Source organism: Ictalurus punctatus, chromosome 3 (genome assembly GCF_001660625.3).
Source record: "Ictalurus punctatus breed USDA103 chromosome 3, Coco_2.0, whole genome shotgun sequence".
NCBI lineage: Eukaryota > Metazoa > Chordata > Actinopteri > Siluriformes > Ictaluridae > Ictalurus > Ictalurus punctatus.
Genome location: NC_030418.2, coordinates 21,043,622 through 21,063,156, shown reverse-complemented (window position 1 = coordinate 21,063,156; position 19,535 = coordinate 21,043,622). Strand labels below are relative to the sequence as shown.

Below are 19,535 nucleotides of genomic sequence, written 5' to 3'. Positions count from 1 at the left end.
TCAACACGCACACACGTATTCATACACTCTTTCAAACCTAAAGCAATTCAGCTTGGTCAGTCGACCTGTTGGGATGTTTTTGGGAGGTGGGAAGAAGGTAGAGAACCCAGACGGAACCTACATGGAAATGGAGAGAACATGCATAGAAGCTCTGCACAGACAGTAACCAGAGCTCAGGATCAAGCCGGAGACTGTGGAGATGTGAGAAGGCAACACTGCCCACAGTGCTACCATGCTGCTCCATCTTGATACAAGTTACCAATATTCTTAAATTTCCCATATTAAGTAACTAATCAAAGAGAGATTTTAAAAATCTTTGTGGAATGCACCACAATGACCTGTGTGGTCATCTATATTGAAAGATCAGTGGAAACAAGACACACTGAAGGTAAATACAGTGGTTCCTAATACTCAACAGGTTCGGTCAAAACAGCTACACACGTGCTGGATGATTTATGGTCGGCATGAATTGCATAAATTCGTAGGGTAGTGGTGGCTCGGTGGTTAAAGGCTCTGTGTTGTTGATCAGAAGGTCAGGAGTTCAAACCTCAGCACTGCCAAGCTACCACTGTTGGGCCCTTGGGCAAGGCCCTTAATCCTAAAATTGCTCAGTTGTATAAATGAGATTAATGTAAATTGCTCTGGATAAGAGAATCTGCCAAATACCGTAAAAAAAAAAAAAAAAAGTACATCTCTATTGTGATTTAGCTGGCAAGACTTATTTCCAAGGTGTGCCCTGTGCCCACGCACTTAATAATGCATCTATTATCCTGTGCAGCCATATTGATGATATTAGAATCACAGTGCAAGGTTCAAGGATGAGTTTGATGCTATAGTTACTGTAATTACTGTAAGTCTAGCTGCATAAAATGCGCAGGAAAGTCAAATGGATGCGGCATCTTTGTTATTTTTTCAGAAATATAGTAACAGTGGCAATTTAGTGAGTGTTTAATTCCGTTGCGTTTCAGTCAGATCGTTTAGTATTCAAGTCACACACACACACACACACACACACACACACACAAACGAAGAGAGTGAAGTCTCAGTCCCTCACATGACAGCACTGTTATATCTGAGGCAGTAGCAGCATCAGAGCTGGACCTGCGCACTGTTTCTCGGCTCAGCTTCAGAGCTCAGAAGCGCATCTCAGAGGACAGATGGAGGCAAAGCCAGCAATGCGTTCAGGGACTGCTTTCTGTGGACCCAGTGCAATAACTGTACCTGTACCTGCTGATTGTTATTCCTGCCATCGCTTTCAATGCTGATCAGTAAAGGAATACCTCGTTTTTGCCTCGCCTTTAGCCTTTTTATTTTTGTTATTTTTTAGAGGAGACAACGGAGGAACGGACAGAGGATGGCTCTGTAGAAGAGCCGCTGTAAGAACTGCGTAAGTTTGAACACTGGTGGACTGTGAGAGCATAAAAAAGTCAATCCAGTCTGTGGTTTAAAGATGTATTGAAATAGATAGTGAGCGAGTAGATTATGTTAGATGGAGATAGCTTTAAGTTCTTGTTAACTCCGCATCCTTGAGGATACTCGTGTTAAAGCAGTCTATTCCGCCTGACTGAGATGGATTGGTGATCCCGCATCTCCGGCAGCGTCCTAACTTTGCCATGATGAAGTCCATCTTTTACAGCCGCTTTTTCATCCTGCTTCCATGGGTGCTGATCGTCATCATCGTGATAGACATCGACACGAAGAGGTCCTCCGTGCGCAACACGGCGCACTCGTACCTGTCCCGGCTGAGCAGCGCGCCCCGGCGGGACGCAGCTGTCCATGCGCCCAACCGCACCGCGCCGCCGCCGCCGCTCATCTACGCCATCACACCCACGTACAGCCGCGCCGTGCAGAAAGCCGAGCTCACGCGCTTGGCCAACACTTTCCGCCAGGTCCCGCACTTCCACTGGATCGTGGTGGAGGACTCCGCAAGTCGCACCGAGCTTGTGTCGCGCTTCTTGGCGCGCGGCCGCGTCCCGTACACGCACCTGCACGTGCTCACTCCGCGCCGCTTTAAACGGGCCGGCATGCCGCGCGCCACCGAGCAGAGGAACGCAGCGCTCTCGTGGCTCCGCGCGCACCGCACAGCCACCGACTCCGGAGTCGTGTTCTTCGCCGACGATGATAACACGTACAGCCTGGAGCTTTTTGAAGAGGTAGACTTACATTAAAACAAACAGAAATAGCAAAAGTTAGTCGTGATTGCGCCAGTCGGGCTCGTGCATAGTTCCAATTTTTTTCGTTGTTGTTATTTTTAAAATCACATCCGAGTGGCATATTTCTTCAAACAGTCGAAACCCCTCAAACGAGTTCAAACATCATTTAAATTCTGATCAGGGGTTAAGATGGCTTTCAGAGGTGGAACATCATTTCCTTGATGTGTTTCAACGACGTGGGAAAACTGCCATCATTTTACTGGGATTAAAACAGGTTTTCAGTACAAGCTCTAGTTTCCGCCCTATTGCGCAATTTACCAAGCTACAATTGCATGATCAGACTTAAAAAAACAAAAAACAAACAAAAAAAAAGATCAGTAGCCGATTCCTTGTCAGTCTTGGCATACACCTTTGTAGGCTATCTAAATATCTTCTGATGAAATGAAGAAAGATGTCAGATTTCAGCCTAGCAGAATGAAAAGCAGTATATTTTTTTTCCTTATAATAATCCTTTCCTCTGTCCATCAATAGTTCACTCAGCTCTTAACTGAAGTCTGATCTAAACGGTTTTTGAGACAATTATAGGTTGCACAAACTGCCTATGAAATTGAATTAAAAGATCAATCCCATTAAAAAAAAAGCCTACAGTGTAAAGATGTAAGCGTATTTGATTTAGCTGGCAAGCACAATAGGGACGGTTTCATCTAGCTATACAAAGTAGATTAGACACTGAAAGCTTTGGATTGGCTTTAGTAATAGCAGGGGAAAAAAACAGTCCAGGCAACCTAAAGGTTGAGGCATCATTCAGTAATTTATGTAACGATTTGAAGTACTATAAAACAGCAGGAAGAGCTGCATGATTATGAACATCAGCAGGGCAAACAGGACTTCACCGTAAACATGCATTGCCAAAACAATAAGAGAAAGGTCAGGGGTGTTAGTGCAGCTATATGTGTATGTGTGTGTGGGCTGTGTATATGTGTTGGTGTGATTTGTCACACAGAATAGTTAAATGGATTTCATGAAAATTGTAAGATCAGGATGAAGTGCTTAATGAGAATTAATGAATGAGTGAGTGAATAAATGATTCAAACCAATTTACGATACGTTCTCAGACTGGAGCGAAGCTTTGCTTGCCATCATTTCACATGAAACAAAGGTGCTAGAGCTCCCCTGTGGTCCTGCCAGTTTAACTCCAGTATTAGCCCACCTTGACTTAGTATTAGATGTTCAATCAAAATGACCTTTACTGTTTTAAAAGAGCCTGTCTCACAAAGCACAGTTAATCTGAGCAAGACTTTATTAGATGACTGTTATCGTTTAAAATTAATCAGGCTATGGTTTGATGGACTAGAGAGACTTGCACTTGTTCGATGGATATTTGATACCTTGAGGGAAATTGGGCAATTGTATGATCCCGGAAATAACATTAGCTTAATTTCACTGCCAGCTTCAGAAGTATGAGCGAGCAGCCTGATAATCATTAACCTGTGGGATTGAGAACCTGACAGATTTGTGGGATTAGCAATGTAAAACACATACTGTACAGGTATTTCAGGGATCTAGGAGCTGCAGAAACACAGCGGTTTGCTTTTAATGCGTGTGCAAGTCAATAACTTCCTGCAGCAGATTACTGCTGCAAACAAAATGCGAATCACTTCCTGCGCACAAGTTTGCATAAATCACGTATACAATGTGTGCTAGTATAAAGCTGCATCAAATGTCTCTACATTAAATAAAGATAGCATGACCAGAGCCTTCAGTCTTAGGTTCATGTTCATCCCCAGCCAATCAATTAATTAGTTAGAGCTTAAATTCAGGTTCAGTGCACTATTATTGAAGAAACACAATCACTGACCTGAGTGACAATTCACATAGCCTTGATCGAGGAAACTTGCATTTTTCAACTCCACAATATTTTGTTTATCTTTTTGCATGTGAACTAAGTCACATCTCTCTCTTTCAAAGGAAAATAAATGGGTAACAAAAGTTAATATAGCCATAATACTAGAAAAAAGTATCTAGCTTAAAATTGTTCAATTATTCACTATTCACACAATACCAGCAGATAATCATAAGAAGCTTTTGATATTTTCTGTTAGCTGTATTAATGTAGGGCTGTGTGACTACACTGGTAGGCAGCTACAGTTCTGGAATAATGAAAGCTGCTTCGGACTCCTCAGTTCAGATCGTTCTGCCATGTTGCGTGAAATGCCACGGTTCATTGAGTGTCTGTGGCTAAGGGCTAGAGGACATGCTGCTCAAAATTCCAGTCAACCAATAAGACATTTAAGGTGTATGCTTTAATATAAGGTGCACTAACCTCACAGACAAATGCGCAAAGGAGTCAAAAGCAAAGGCAAAGCTTTAGCACCTTTTAACAAATTGAATAAATAAGGAAAGTGTAGTGCGCATGTTTGTTTTTGAAATGAAATATATTTAATATATTTAAATGTCTGTCTGAATTTCCGCAGAGCATGAAAGTGGAAAATACTATAGTCCATACATAAACAGCTGATAGAGGAATTTCTCTTGTATTGCTTCATCTTTGCAACATCTCTTGCTCAGGCTCGTTTTTTCCCCTGCCTTTCACTTTGATCACAGTCCTGTTTATTTCCATCTTCCCACCCTTGTGTTCTATTACCGCACCCCACTCTAGGCTGTAGTCCTTTATCTCATAACTCATATTCTCCTATCTCTTATGTTTTAATATCTCGATAGCAACTGCACATTCCTCTTTTCCATCTTTTAGTCTTTATTCTCTCCATTCTGTGTTCTCTTCACATATCTCACTGCTATATGCATTACCTTCCAGATCAGCTGTTTTCATGCCACAGGCCTCGTGAGAGTGAAAGACACTCTTTACATCATCAGCATTGGCTTTGTCTTCAGAGTTCCTCTCTTTCTCCCCCGCCTCCTCTCTTTCAATTCAGTTTCTCAGCACAGCTGGACACGGAGTTGAGCACATGGAATAGACCATAAAGGGCAAAACATAATGCAGTTGTGCTGATGAATGCAGCCCCGCTCAACACGAGCACATAAAACACCTCAGGCTTGATTTGGAGCACAGCAGTCTAAGTGCCTTATTATCACTGCTCAAATCAGTCACATTCATAACAAGAGGCAGCTCCTTCATTATGATAGTACTACCTCATTATATTATATATGTGGGTCTTTTCTATCCTGTGGTGACGAACATAATTGACATTTTTTTTAACTTGACATTTTGTGGTATGATGCTGCTGCAAGTTGTGTTGGTGCCTTGTAGCTCCAGAGTCCAAGGTACTGTCTGTGTGGAGCTTTTCACTCTCATCCCATGGCGGTGTGGGTTTCTTCTGGGTTCTCTGGTTTCATCCCACCTCCCTAAAATTTGCCACTAGGTGGACTGCCTACTCTAAGGTGGAGTTGCAATGGACTGGCATACCAGGGTGTACTCCTGTCTGGTCTCATCACGAGCCTAACCAGAATAAAGTAGTCCGTACAGGATTTTGCTGAGGTTTTTTTTTTTTTTTGTGATTGTTGTGGCCAAAAATGCTTAATTTTGCTGTGGCTTTTTACAAAATTTGAGGAGGTTATTTTTTGTGCTTGTTTTTAGGAAAACTACTTGAATTGGTGAGACTGCAATTGCACAAAATTGTTTTGCACGGTCTTTGAGTGTTCGACATGTGAATCGAAGAGGCCTTTGGTAGAATGCATGGTGTGATGATGTCACATGCTGTGTCTTTGCCCAAATCTGCAGAAAATCTGTGGTAATTTTGAAAAATCGCAAGCTCCTCCGAATATTGCGGAGTTTGCTTGATTCCGTGTTTATTTGTGCTCAATCCTGAAGGGACTGATAAAGCAGTTGCTGAAAATGAATCAAGAAATTGACTTTCTTCATGAATTCAGCTACACACTGCCTTGCATTTTGTATGCTCATATAAAACTGATGTTTCGTTCTTTTTGTATAAAAGGTTTCTTTCCTCCAGAGATTAAAGCTTATTCTTTAGCAGGCTCTAATGTCTTTTGCTCTTGCTATGGCAGGTTTATGTGTTCTTAGGTCTGACCTCGGAAGACGCTCTATGATGCCACTGCTTGCTTAACCAGAATGTCTCTGCACTCTGACAGCAATGAATCTAGCGGTATTTGATGCATGTCGGTGCTGCTGTAGTTGATGACTCAGAGGGATGATTGTGCAGCTGCAGGCGTTGATGTCCTGACTACACTGGAGAGTTCTCCGGCTCTCCGGCTTTGATTTAGACTCCCATTTATAGAGCTCCATTAAGGAGGAGAAGCCTTTGAAAAGTCCCTAGGAGCAGATGGGAAGGGGGTGGTGAAGGGACGGTATTAGAGTCGAGCAGCTCAGATACAGCAACACTCCAAGCACGAGCTTCAAAGCTTCCTTCAGCCTACAGGCATCGTCGTCTGACACTTCACAATGCCACGTACCATGCTTACATGAATAGCACAGCCATTAAATATTTAAAGCCTACTCTGACTTTTTTGAGGGGGAAAAAAAAATCAAAATGGCTTATTCACACTCTCCTTGAACCCTATCCACACTTTATAGTTCCGTTACTCCTCTAGTGAAAAGAACAAAAAGATCATTTAGCTTTAGGTTGTTTTAATTTGCACCAGCCGAAAGCTACCATCAAAAAGAACATCTGCAATATAAACAATGTGCTGCATCAGGTGCGAATGATCTTATTGCTTTTCCAGCTTCACAGTGGCTGCAGATGGATGAGGTTATTCAAACTGAAAATGAGCCAACACGCTGTAATACAATCCCACAGAAATCCTCTCTCATCTACTGAAATTCAATAAAAATAGATGGCCTCACAACAAGCACCAGTAGATCAACACAAACCATATATGAACATTTTATATCTAGAAATGAATTTTGCAGTCCCTAGAGGAAAGACAGGTGAAGTGTGTGTTTGCTGAAGCTTTTTATTAAACATAAATTGTGTCATATTCTTAGCGCACATGTTGAACGCATTTTATTCTTTTTTTCCTCTCAGATGCGGTCGACTAAAGGAGTATCAGTATGGCCGGTAGGACTCGTAGGGGGCCGGAGGTATGAGCGCCCCATCGTAGAAAAGGGCAAAGTGGTGGGCTGGTACACAGGCTGGAAGGCTGACCGACCTTTTGCCATCGACATGGCAGGTAAGACTTGTCCATACTTAAAAACCCATTAAACAGTAGCTATGGCCAACATTTAAAGTGCACCTATTATGGTTTTTCAAATATCACCTTTCATGTAGTGTGTTATAGAGCTGTTTGTGAATGTAAAAAGTCTGCAAAGTTAAAAAAAAAATCAAAGCACACGACAAACTGGAGTTTGGTAATGCTGCAATTTAAATTATGAGCACAAAGTGTTTTTCGATCTCGGATCCATGGAAATCTATTGTATGAGACCTTTAGAACAATACTAGGCACGTTTCAAAACCATAATAGGTGCGCTTTAATGCGTTTAGTACTTTAGTAATTCTTTTATCAGTCACTCCATTGAATACATACATGATTTACACATTTGACTGGTACAGCACAACTTTAAGACACAGCAGAACATCCCTCAGGAGGACAATGTGTCTCGCTCTCATTCAAATTGCGAGGAGTAAGAATGTCATTCGCTTCTGTGTGTTGTAAAAGCTTGTCATTTGCACAGTGACATGTGCGCTGGACAGCTGGACTGGCTGTAGCTGCAGTAGCTCACATGACGGGACACAGAATGCCACTCTGCAGAAGATCCCAAACCAAACTTCACTCAAGATGTCTGCAGAGATATAAGGTCACTAAAACTTGACAGCAAAGTGTTACTAAGAGAGCATGGGGTGGGTGAGATACTCAAAGAACATGGAATAAAGACACTATAGTAGCACGTAAAATCACTCACAACCTGGTTTGTAGATTTGCCTATATCAAATAAGACACTGCTTAACTGCTTAAATGTACCTTTTACTTCATGAGGGACAAAAAACAAAAAACAAAAAACAAAAAAAACACTACATGCCCATCCCCTTGTTCTGATAAACCAGTGTTGTCTGGCATGCATTTGCATATTGGAACACGATTGGCTATTATATATTATATGACACAATAACACTTGCTCATCCTGTGTTCAGTACTAAGCTCCTGTTTCTCTAAAGAATGCAAAACAGCTGCACTGCCATTTATTACACTTTCACTAGTCGAACTTCACAAAAGGATTAAATCATGCTGTACAGAGTTCAATAACATTAAAGAACATCTTTTAGATCATTTGAGTTGATTTTTGACTGTTCGTGCAAAAGACTGAGTGTTTTGTGTTTTTTCACGTTGTACGTGCTTGTGCCACATACAAAGATGATCACAACTTAAGTAGGTTAACAAGTTCTTCTCATTTTTTTGTATGCAGGCAACAACTAACTCTATGCTCAGAACACCATCACGTTTCATGTTCCTCGGTGCAGTTTGTCGGTTACGGTGCAGAACAACCCAAATTTATCAAAGGATATCAAACGATATATTATGCTCCAAATGCATTTGGGAATAATGGCTCCGAGACGCAGATCAATCATAGCTGACGGGATGCTGATTCTCTGAGAACTCTCTGGGTGCTCTTAATTAATGCCCCTTAATGACTTTCCTTCCAAAAACAAATTTACCTATAATTTACCTATTATAACAGTAATAACACAATGTCGAGATTTCCGTTGCAGCATATTAAAGTGAGTCACCCTGTTTCTGTTACAAGTCACTGCATTCTGCTGATTTACTGCATTTCTATTGGAATAACAGCAGTGTACTCTAAGGCAGTGTATTAACGTCGGTGTGGCAGGAAGGTGCTGACACGTCTGAAACACGCAGAGTGCCAGACTTCACATAATGCAAACTGAGGAGGATAAAGAGAATGGCAGAGCTCCAGTTATATACAGCAAGAGCAGCAATGCAGAGCAAAGCAGAATGCAGCGGAGAACTCTCCAGGCTCCTGCAGTGCCTCTGGATGTTGTGCTGTTAATTAATGGCTGATAACAGGATACTACATTATCCTCGCCTTTCTTCTTGCCCCCGGTCTGCATTTCGATCCTTTCGCTCTACCCCTCCCCAGCTTTCTCCTGGTCTTATCTCTGGATCAGCCACCTGTAACATCAGCATCAGTATAAAATTCTGTATAATATAAAATTCCCAAAACCATGTAAGCTCCATGAGCCCGATCTATTAAGCTTGCATCAGAGCAAAAGCAGAGGACAATGAGATGAATTTAGTATTAGCGCTGTCTGGGTCCTGCATAGAACAAACAATAGCGGGGGCAAAGAGGTCCCTCCTCAGCTCTCACTGCGTTCAAGTGCAGCTCTCACCTGAAGAGGGGCTCAAGTGTTTGTCCTAACCCAGAAGACTTTCTAATATAACCCTCCTATTTGCCATCTAGCTTTACTTATGTAAGTTTAAAAAAAAAAAAAAAAAAAAAAAGTCTGCATTGCAGCTACACAAGGTTTAGCCCATGTGACTCACCCAACCTGTCTGTGTCTAAGGCAATGAGTGGGCTGCATTAACACAATGTGATTTTTTTGATTGCTCATAGCTGCAGCCAAGCAAAGGGTGCACGCAGGGCCTGTGCCTAGAACATTAAATCTGGAGAGCCCTTGAACATAGCTGAGTGTACGGAGAGCAAAATAGAGCAAAGGATTATTAAAATATAATAAATCCTTTCCTTTTGAGCTCTATCAAAGTGTCTCTGACGCGTAATGTGTAATACGTAATGACGCACTCTTACACGAGCGATATCGGAACGGAATGTATTTAAAAAGGCTAAGAGCATTAGAGGTAAATTGACTGACCATCATTTATTAATAAACCGTAGTAAGGCTCATGATAGAACGTACTTCGAAGCGCTACTTATAGAGCAGGGACACAGTTGCGAAGCTCGGCTGAATCTCGGCGTCTCTGCTGCAGTGAAGTGACTGTCGCTGTGGGGGTGGCAGAAACCCAGGTGGCTTTAGCTAAAGCACAGGCGTCCTAGAAAAATCAGCCTGTACCTGGGATAAAAAACACAACTGAGGGCTATATTTCCCTCTGGATTTTTTCTTTTCTTTTTTAGACTGAGGCTGTTTCTATGTAACCCACCACCACACAACTCTTACACAGGACCGTGGAGTCTTTGTTAGCGACTTATATGGATTATTATAGAGCATTAAAATTACTCCAAAGAAACGTGAAGAAGGCAAATGAACACATGCCATAATGGAAGGATAAGGGTAATCAGTAGGGCAACAAATTATAGAAGACTGTGTGTGGATGCGTATGAGCTTGTATTGAGGACCTGACTGAAATGAAAAGGTGGGAATGTCGCAGAAGAAATGCAAGTAGTAAATACTCACAATAAATACCTCTAATAATAAGCTGACATAAAAACCCAAGATAATCAAGTCACCCGTCACATCATAGAGTCCCAGATGTTTAGTTAAGTCGATGTTTTAATTTGAAGGACTATTACAGTAAGGCACGAATAAAAACGGCAACTTTTAATAAATATATATTTAAAAAAAAAAAAAAAAAAAAAACTTGTTATATCCTCTAAATGAATATCTATATCTTTGAAAGATCAAGGAAAATCATCACAACTTTCTGCCAGGTAGAATATAAAGGAGGGATAAACAAACCAAAGCATCTCCACCTAGTGAGAGGCAAGGTAAAGGTAACCATGGTAGTTTCATGAGTCCTGTAGAAGATAGGCTCTACTGGCACTCTGATAATTGGCAGCAGTGGGTAAGGGCTAAGTGTAAAACTAAAATATTTAATATTTCAAATAATGCACAGCAGAGCCCTCTGACTTCCCTGAAGGACAAGAGTGTAAGGGGAAGATAGGCTGCTGCACTGCTCAGGTTTTTAAGTTAGTAACATGAGCTCTAAGCACCGTCCTAGCGCTTACTATCCCATGCTGACTGAAGCTGCAGATGAGGAGTTTACTTTTCCCAATGCTCCGTTATACCACATGTCAGTCAGCTCCTGTTCCTGTTCAGATTTTGTGCTGCAGACACTGAAGTGGTAAATAAGATATGAGCCCATTTCTAGGTTGGAGACAGTATTAAAAAAAGCATTTTCTGTGGAGACTTAAGGGGGACTTTTGAGTGAAAAATCAATTGTGCGCGCAACAGCAAAGCTGATGGTAGGAGTGAGACAGGTTTAAATTTTGAGTATAACAACACACAAGTGCAAAATAAGTCCTCATTATAATGATCACCAAAGGACATATTTCCAGTTTTAAACATCAGCAGGACGGGAAAGAGGCATGCAATTAAATTTAAAATGATGGCAAAATGGAATCTAAATGTTAAGCGTTGACAGTAAGACCGGCGGTCACCTTTCACAAAACAGAGTGTAGTATTTTTGGTTTCTAGTTGTAGCCAAGAACTGCCTACTTCCACAGGAATAAGCTATTTCACTGTTATTACAAAGGGCATTACTGACATTACTCACCACTAAGTGTTCATAAGTTATGAGGACAAAATGTATAACTTTTAAAGATGGGATACTGGAAGCTTTTTTCAATCAAGTGACAATATAGTGCTCTGAAAAGCTCACTGCATCACAGTGTTTAAAAGTTCATCGTCTCTGTTTGAAGTCAGTGTATGTAAGTGCGAATAGCCAATCCGATTGCACCCTTCAAAGTGCTGAAGCTGGTGAATACATACAGTATGTGTACAAAAGTTGCTGAGGCTACAATAAGACTGTCACGTGAAGAATGAAATGAGGAAAAATCAAGAATCCCAACAGTAAACATAGTTAAGAAGCAGCTCAATCTTCTCATCCATGGCACTACATTAACTTCTCTCCTCTTCTCCATGGCTTAGGCTTTGCCGTGAACCTCCAGGTGATCCTAGATAACCCACGAGCTCTCTTCAAGAGGAGAGGAGCCAAGCCAGGTATGCAGGAGTCTGACTTCCTCAAACAAATAACCAAGCTGGAGGATCTGGAGCCAAAGGCTCGCAACTGCACCCAGGTCAGTAACGTGCCCTACAGTATACAACATAAAATACACAATATGGCCAAACCTATGTGGACACCTGACCATTACATTCATATGTAGGCCTTCCTCAAACTGTGGCCACAAAGTTAGAAGCACACAATTATGTAGAATGGCTTTGTATGCTGTAGAATTACAATTTCCCTTTACTTGAACTAAGGGGCCCAAACCTATTCCGGCATGACAATACCCCTGTGCACAAGGCGCACACCTTCTCACCACCGTATACAGCGGGACAATAGAGTGTGTCCTGACCAGCTGTCTCATCATGTGGTATGGGAACTGCACAATCACCGACTTCTAGATTGTGAGAACAGCGGAAAAGATCATCAGGGTCTCTTAGAACAACTGCTGCATCTGCAAAGCCACCAGCATTGTGGACGACCCCCTCACGCATCCCATGGACTCTTCACCCTCCTGCCATCTGGCAGAAGGTACAGGAACATCCGTGCCATCACCAGCAGACTCGGCAACAGTTTCTTTCCAGAGGCAATCAGATTACTCAACACCCTCCTGCCTCCCAATGATCAACTGGCCTAGTCAAACACCTAACCCAGTACGACTCAATACCACTGCACTTTACAAAGTTGTATCAATCACTTTATGGAACGCTATACTTATTGCTGCTACACTACTAAATAGTTTACAGCCCATGTACTGTGTATTTATTGTCCCGTGCATTTATTTTTCTGTTTAGCGTATTCTTTGTCCTGCACTCGTCTCACACCGTTGTGTATTTGCACTTTAGTAGTCTTGCATACTGTTGTGTGTTGCACCATAGTCCTGGAGAAGCGACGTTTCGTTCTAAGGAATACATGCTATAGAGACGAATGACTTGACTTGACTTAAAGACATGGCTTGTCAAGGTTGGTGTGGAAGAACTCGAGTGGCCTGAACAGAGTCATGACCTCAACCTCACTGAACACCTTTGGGATGAACTGAAATGCAGACTGCGTGACCAACTTCAGTAATGCTCTTGTGGCGGATTGGGCACAAATCTCCACAACCAAGTTCAAAAACTGTTTTGCAAAGCCTTACTGAAAGAGTGGAGGCTGTTATATTATATTATATTATATTATATTATATTATATTATATTATAACTCCACATTAATGCCCATGATTACAGGCTGTTCAGCAAGCACATATGGGTGTGATGGTGAAGTGTCCACATACTTTTGGTCAAACAGTGTACCTTTAATCATAATTGAATCAGTGTCTGAAACATTCCTGTATAAATAGTGGCGAGTCACAATTTTCTGCCTCAATTGTACCCTAATCCAACCTTGACTAATCCCAGCCTTTATAAGATCAGCAATTCCTTCAAGCTTTCATAGTTTAGAACTTCACATGTATTACTTGTGTATAGTTACAATAAATGTCTTTCTATATCTTATATTTTTCATATTTAAAAGTGAGCATGGCAGGTTAGAGTATTGAAGGGTCAACACACGGAACATACGCCTGAGCTGGTAACATCTCCTTACTTTGGGTGTAGGTCTCTCACCGCACCTTATGTCAGAGTAGCTTCTCTTCGCAGGCCCTGCATGTCACAGCTAGTGCCATCATCATTATCACCCAATTATCCTAATGGCAGCAGTGCTGGGATTATTAATAGTGACTATTAGCAGAGCTGACATTACCACTAATCACCAGCGCCAGCCAGTGGAGGACACACGTCGTACAGCAGTGTCTTACACTGCTATCATTATCAGTCATAGCATAAAGGCTCCATATTCAAACTAGCGTAGATCTAAAAGCATAACTCTACATTACACCGTAGCACTTCATAAAGTGAATTCAGGACTCAGCAGAACACCTCAAAGAATGCTGCAAGTGACTGATTATATTAAAGAAATGAAATGGATTCCAATGAATATGGATTATAACACGCTTATTTTAATAGATGACATTCAATTAAACACTCATCAAGAAAAAAAAAATAAAAGGCAAGGCGACTTTGTCTTGACATTCATGGTTCAGCTCGCTCATCGTCATAGCAGTGTACGAGTTTGTGCATCCGAGCAAAGCTTTACACACGTCTTAAGAAAAGGTCAAACTTCTAGAAGTGTTTTAAAAATCATCTCTGGGGACAACAGTGAACAAGCTGTACCACAGACATGGCAATGTGGGCAGCCCCCAGCATGCATCTCAACAGGAAGGGTTGTGATGTTGGACTGATTGGCCTGGTTCAGACTCAACTGAGCAATCAGGAGATGGTGGATGGGGGTGGGAGAGCAGGAAAAGAGAAAGAGGGAGGCAGAGGCGGAGATTGACAGTGAAATAGAATGGGCAAATGAAGGACAGCGTGACAGATGTGGCAAGATGGAGGTTGAAGGAGGGCAGGGAGCTAGAGAGTGAAAAAGTTTGAAGCCGTTCTCAGTCCCGATTCTGCTTATTAATGTCAATATGCATCTCACTCTCAATGTCTAGAACCTGCCAGCTTAGCACACAACACAATCAATCAGATGATTCCTCCTCTCTGCAATGCACTCAGCCTTGAAGAAATATTTCAGTCTAAAGCCTCATTAGACTCAGTAACTAGAGCTGCACATACAGTTGATATTTATTTATATATAAATAAAAACTGTCATAGTGGACAACTACAAAAGGTACAAATGAACAATTTTAGAGACAGAAATGTTACACCTCAGCCAAGATATTGACATGCAGCTTCAGGTTAACTGGAATAAAGCGCTGGTTGAGACAAAAGAATGAATACCCCAACTATTTTTAACTAGAAATTCTTAAATAAAAAACTAAACAATTACACATCTCCTCTGGATTTTCCGTCACCATTTTTAAGGGCTAGATGTTGTGCCAACGTTGATGCGTAAGATTATGGGATATGCAGGACAACAAAGAATAGATGTGTGCCACCTTCAGTCAGATGAATGGTTATCAGAAGCCATGTACGTAAATATTAGATTCGAACACGATTTGATGCCTTCCTCTTGCCAAAGACAGCTCGAGTAGGTAGTAATTGTAACAATTCAGATACCAATAACACAAGTGCAGACACGGTAATTGGCTGAGTCTCTACGGCCTAAACTAGATGCACTAGATAAAAAAAAGAGGTGTAGGATAACTAAAATATTCAGTGTTGGATCATCTCCTGTCGGGATGAGCAGCTCATCAACTTCAAGGTGTCGCATCACCGGCTGCCGAATTAGCCTGGTTAGATATGAAAAACAAGCCAATTATCAGTACCATGTGCTTTGGAAGTGACGCGTCACACCTGGGCGAGGTTGCATTAACAGCACACACACGACTGCTCGCACTCCACTCTCACTTATAATTAAGAGAAATTGCTACAATAGGCCAGGGAGCCTACATGCTCGACAGCATCGACCTTGAGCACAAACAGCATGAAACAGCACCACTGAGGGGTTACTGCTGTAGATGATCTCTGAAACTGACCTAATTTTCCTCCAAAGCACCTTACTCTTACTGAGAAAAAACAGCTATGTTGATATCTCCATTCTGAACATATGATTTTCTATTTCAGGTCCTGGTTTGGCACACCCGCACAGAGAAGGTCAACCTTGGCAACGAACCCAAACGGCACCAGGACTCTGTTCTGATTGAGGTCTAGAGCACAGGACTGGCGTGGGAGGCCTCACAGCATATTGCACCAAGTTGCCACAATCCCTGGTATTTTCCCAATTAGCGTCAACCTCTGCACTGATAGCCTGCTGATTCATGCTGGAAGCTCTGTGTGAACTCTGACGTCTGTGTCACCCAACTCAACACTCTGGACCATCCAATATAGTGAACATATTTCTGGCCGCATAAATTGGCTGGGCTTCATTTTGTTAATATGAATTTCCCATCATACTGAGGAAGCATACTGGGTTACTAGTAAAGAACTCAACTTTTAAACCCGTATCATTATGATACAGCTGACTTCAGTGGCTGCTAGTAGGAACTTTTACCTTAAGATTGAAAAGACAATCTGGAGCGAAAGCAAGTGATAAACTCACAACGATAATTCACAGTCTTAGAACCTGGAGAACTTAATATATACTTGGGACCAGTTGGAGAACACTAAGTTTATGAAGCTGGAAGCATCTGAAGGAGAGCCAGCTGTTGGAGAATAACATGTGGGTTAAATGTACTTTCACTGGACGTACGTAACTGTAACTATACAAGTTTGTTGTATATAAGCAGTTATTAGATAAAGCTTTCTGTAAAAAAGATCTTATTGCCATGAATGTGTTATGAGCCTGAGAATATGGACATGAAGAAAGATCCAGGGCAATGCCAACAGCCTGAACCCAGCACTACAGGAACAAACCTTTGGATTACAATGGTCTTTATTCCAAATGACCCTCTTTTAAAAGTAAAGTAGAGAAGAGAAAAAAAAAATACATAAATCATAAAACAAAATGAGAACTTTACAATAAAATGAAGCATTAAGGAAAAAAAAGATCACACAATAGTTCATGGCTACTCACTGTTTAATGCACGGAAATAACATCTTTTTCCCCTCTGTACTAGGCACCAGAAAAATGTAAACACATTATAGAAATAAACCTGGATGACGAGGTGTGGATACTCACGTTATTGCACAGCAGAGGGACCCTGTCTGAGTGGACTTTCACTCTGCCACAGTCATGGGACCAGCATGTTCATATGTGCACGTTTGTTTGATTCTAAAAATCAGCTAAAATTTCCTATTCGCTCACAAATCCTTTCTGTAGACACCCCCATTCTCGATTTTGCTCCCCGTAGCTCAATTAATAATTCCACCCCCTTTCTCCCATTGGCCGTTACACTGCTGTTGAGTCGTCCAGGTTTATTTGCCTGTTGCTAACTGTGCTTCTCTGTAATGCACACATTAAAACGTCACAGTAAAAGATGGACGAGGGTGATGGAGCTGATGGACTTGTACAAGGAGGGAGAGGTGAGAGGGGGATTGACTGCTTCTCTATCTTATGCTTACATACAGTACATTGGATCATACGATAGCTGCTACAGGGCTTCAGGATATGTGGCATATACACTGGTGGGGGAGGGAAGGGGGCAGCGGTCACAAACATGATAGCCATATCTCTGCCATTTAAATACTAGTACTCACTATTGATTTGGTAATGATATATTAGACGCTTGTATATTGGTCCAGCAGCTTTCTTCGCTGATATGTAATTTTTTTTTTTCAACCCAAAAAATATATAGAAGAAGAACAAGAAGTAGAAGAAGAAGAAAAAAAACTGCAAATAAGACGGACAAAGCTGCCAGTCTCTTCAACTCTTCACAATCTCGATCGCTCGGTTGACTCACAGGGGGCGAGGTTGAACTGACAATCTCCAGTAAAAGAGTTATGGTTGGAAAGAAGTGGGAGGGGGAAAAAAAAAAAGAGCAGTACGTGGATAAAACTCTTCGTGTGCTCTGGCGGATGGTCAAGGGAGGGAAGATGGAGGGTTGGAGGGATGCTGTACCCTTTATTGTCCTCCACCCTCCCTTGCTCGCTCACTCACTCACTCACTTCCAGAGCTGGGTACTGAGGGTCTGACCAGAAGGAGGTCCCACCCAGCCCCCCATAGCGGTCCCAGGCTGTCCAAAGGCCATGGGGGCACCGTTCAGGTTCAGCCCAGACATCTGCTGGTTCATCTAGTCAAAAAAAAAAAAAAAAGAATGAGAAGAGAGACATAATCAATTTAAAAATGACAAAGGTAGAAACCATGTATTACTGAGTTAGCAGCCAACGTCCCGCACTTCTAATCCTCTTCTCAGTCTAGCAATCTATCTATGATTTTATTTTCCAGCAGTGCTTCACCTCCAGCCCATCTCTCTTTAGAAAAAAAATAAACAAAAAAATTCTTATCCTAACAAAATCTCTTATGCATTAAGAAAGAAAGGCAATGAAATTAGAGCGTCTGATTGAGCTAGTCAAACACCTCATTGTCCAAAAAAAAAAAAAACAGCTTTTATTCAAAAGGTGTACACTGAAAATCCCTATTCTTCCTATTCTACACCTTCCATGACCTTTAGGTTCTCAAGAGCATTGTATAACTCTGCCACAAATCTAACTGAAGTTCACACCAGGCACAAAAGACTACTGCTTTCATCGGAGACCTGTTACCCCAGATATAGTTGCTTTAACCAGAACAGCCAACAATGTCTGTACTGTAGCAGTGGCTTTTTGAACGTTCTATTGCATGCCTTTTATTCCAGGACACCTGCAGATGCAAAGGGACACTGCGGTGAGGGGACTTTAATTCGGGTTGCACTTATGTGAGACGCATGCTGGATTTATAATACATATTTAACCTTGTAGAGTGAGAGGTTCGAGACGGTGTGTAGGTATTTGTATGCAATATGCAATGAGGACCGGGTGTTGATACATGCCAAGTGTGGCTGTCATGGTCACTGCACTGCTGTCAGTTATGAGAGGTTATTTTGGTAAATACAGTATACATAACACAAAAATATTTCTGGTGGTACGTTTTACATTTATTATTTTCTATAAATATTCTGAACACACTCTTTGAAAAACGGTTTCTCCCTTTGGGGACCCTTAAATAGTTTATGTAGAACCCTATTACACAGAGTTTCCTCATTAGACCGCCCTGTAGTATTATAAGAGCTTTTAACTATCCGGAGAATCAAAGAGTACATGTAGCAGGATGTAAAATACAATATGATGGCATACAAACACAAAGTAAACCTAATTTACCAACAGAATGAGAACAAGGTGAGACAAATATCCAGTTAAAGGTTTCTGCTGTAAGACAAGTGGGCCAAATAAAGTGCACTGTTTAAGTTCAACTGCTATGCTATGGTTGAAGTGATGTGAACTATTAGCCAATCATAGGGCAGGAGGTGGGATTCATCAGAATAACTTATCATGAGCTCTACTAGCATGTCCCCAAGATACTGCAGTCATTTTCTGTGTGGCAAAACTGTGACAGTCCTAATTAACAAGGGTCTCGTTTTGAATGAGCACCTTTAAACAGGCGGTGACTGAAGATTAGATGCTGTTAAATGATCTTTCTAATTCTGATGGGAGAATACGACAGCCTCTTTAGATGAAGGCTTCACTGTAATTGATCAAAAATATCACTGTCTAATTTGTAGTATCAAATCCTGTAAACGTCTGGGATGAAGCAGCCTTCAAATACCTAAAAGGTTTTATTTATGCATGCATTTTTATTAGTTTGGCAAACATCCTGCTGGATTATGGTGGCGTATCAATTTACTTTTTACTCAAACTGAGTATTATAATATCTATGCTTTTGGACATCTCTATACAGCCTGGCAGCCATTAGATTGATGATCCACCCACCACCAGCACTAGTTCGGCATCATACGGATTTGCTGATGTGGCGATCATAAGAGTGAAAGCTCAGCCCTCTGAGATGAGATACAGTGCATTAGCTAAGACCACTGTGGGCTG

At 41.6% G+C, this 19,535-nt stretch overlaps 2 protein-coding genes across 5 annotated transcripts in view; one reads left to right on the top strand and one right to left on the bottom strand.

Moving 5' to 3' along the window:
- Window positions 1–826: 826 nt before the first annotated feature.
- Window positions 827–17,162, top strand: b3gat2 (beta-1,3-glucuronyltransferase 2 (glucuronosyltransferase S)). The gene is made up of 4 exons (XM_017464057.3): window positions 827–2,153; window positions 7,154–7,298; window positions 11,966–12,114; window positions 15,645–17,162. Exons 1-4 carry the CDS (start codon window positions 1,614–1,616, stop codon window positions 15,729–15,731), a joined length of 921 nt encoding a protein of 306 aa, XP_017319546.1. The 5' UTR covers window positions 827–1,613; the 3' UTR covers window positions 15,732–17,162.
- The window catches only part of smap1 (small ArfGAP 1), a 121,097-nt gene continuing 118,140 nt past the window's right edge, over window positions 16,579–19,535 (bottom strand). For all 4 annotated transcript variants that reach the window (XM_017464052.3, XM_047154130.2, XM_017464055.3 and 1 more), the window contains one exon: window positions 16,579–17,749. In XM_017464052.3, coding sequence (XP_017319541.1) covers window positions 17,621–17,749 — 129 coding nt within the window. In that variant the 3' untranslated portion in view covers window positions 16,579–17,620. The remainder of the gene's footprint in view (window positions 17,750–19,535) is intronic.

What these genes read in the sequence shown, in the direction of transcription:
- b3gat2 (XM_017464057.3), top strand. Translation starts at nt 1,614, where the DNA reads ATGATGAAGTCCATCTTTTACAGCCGCTTTTTCATCCTGCTTCCATGG. An exon ending in GCCTGGAGCTTTTTGAAGAG is followed by an intron (nt 2,154 to 7,153) that starts GTAGACTTACAT and finishes TTTTCCTCTCAG; the next exon opens with ATGCGGTCGACTAAAGGAGT. An exon ending in AGGCTCGCAACTGCACCCAG is followed by an intron (nt 12,115 to 15,644) that starts GTCAGTAACGTG and finishes TTTCTATTTCAG; the next exon opens with GTCCTGGTTTGGCACACCCG.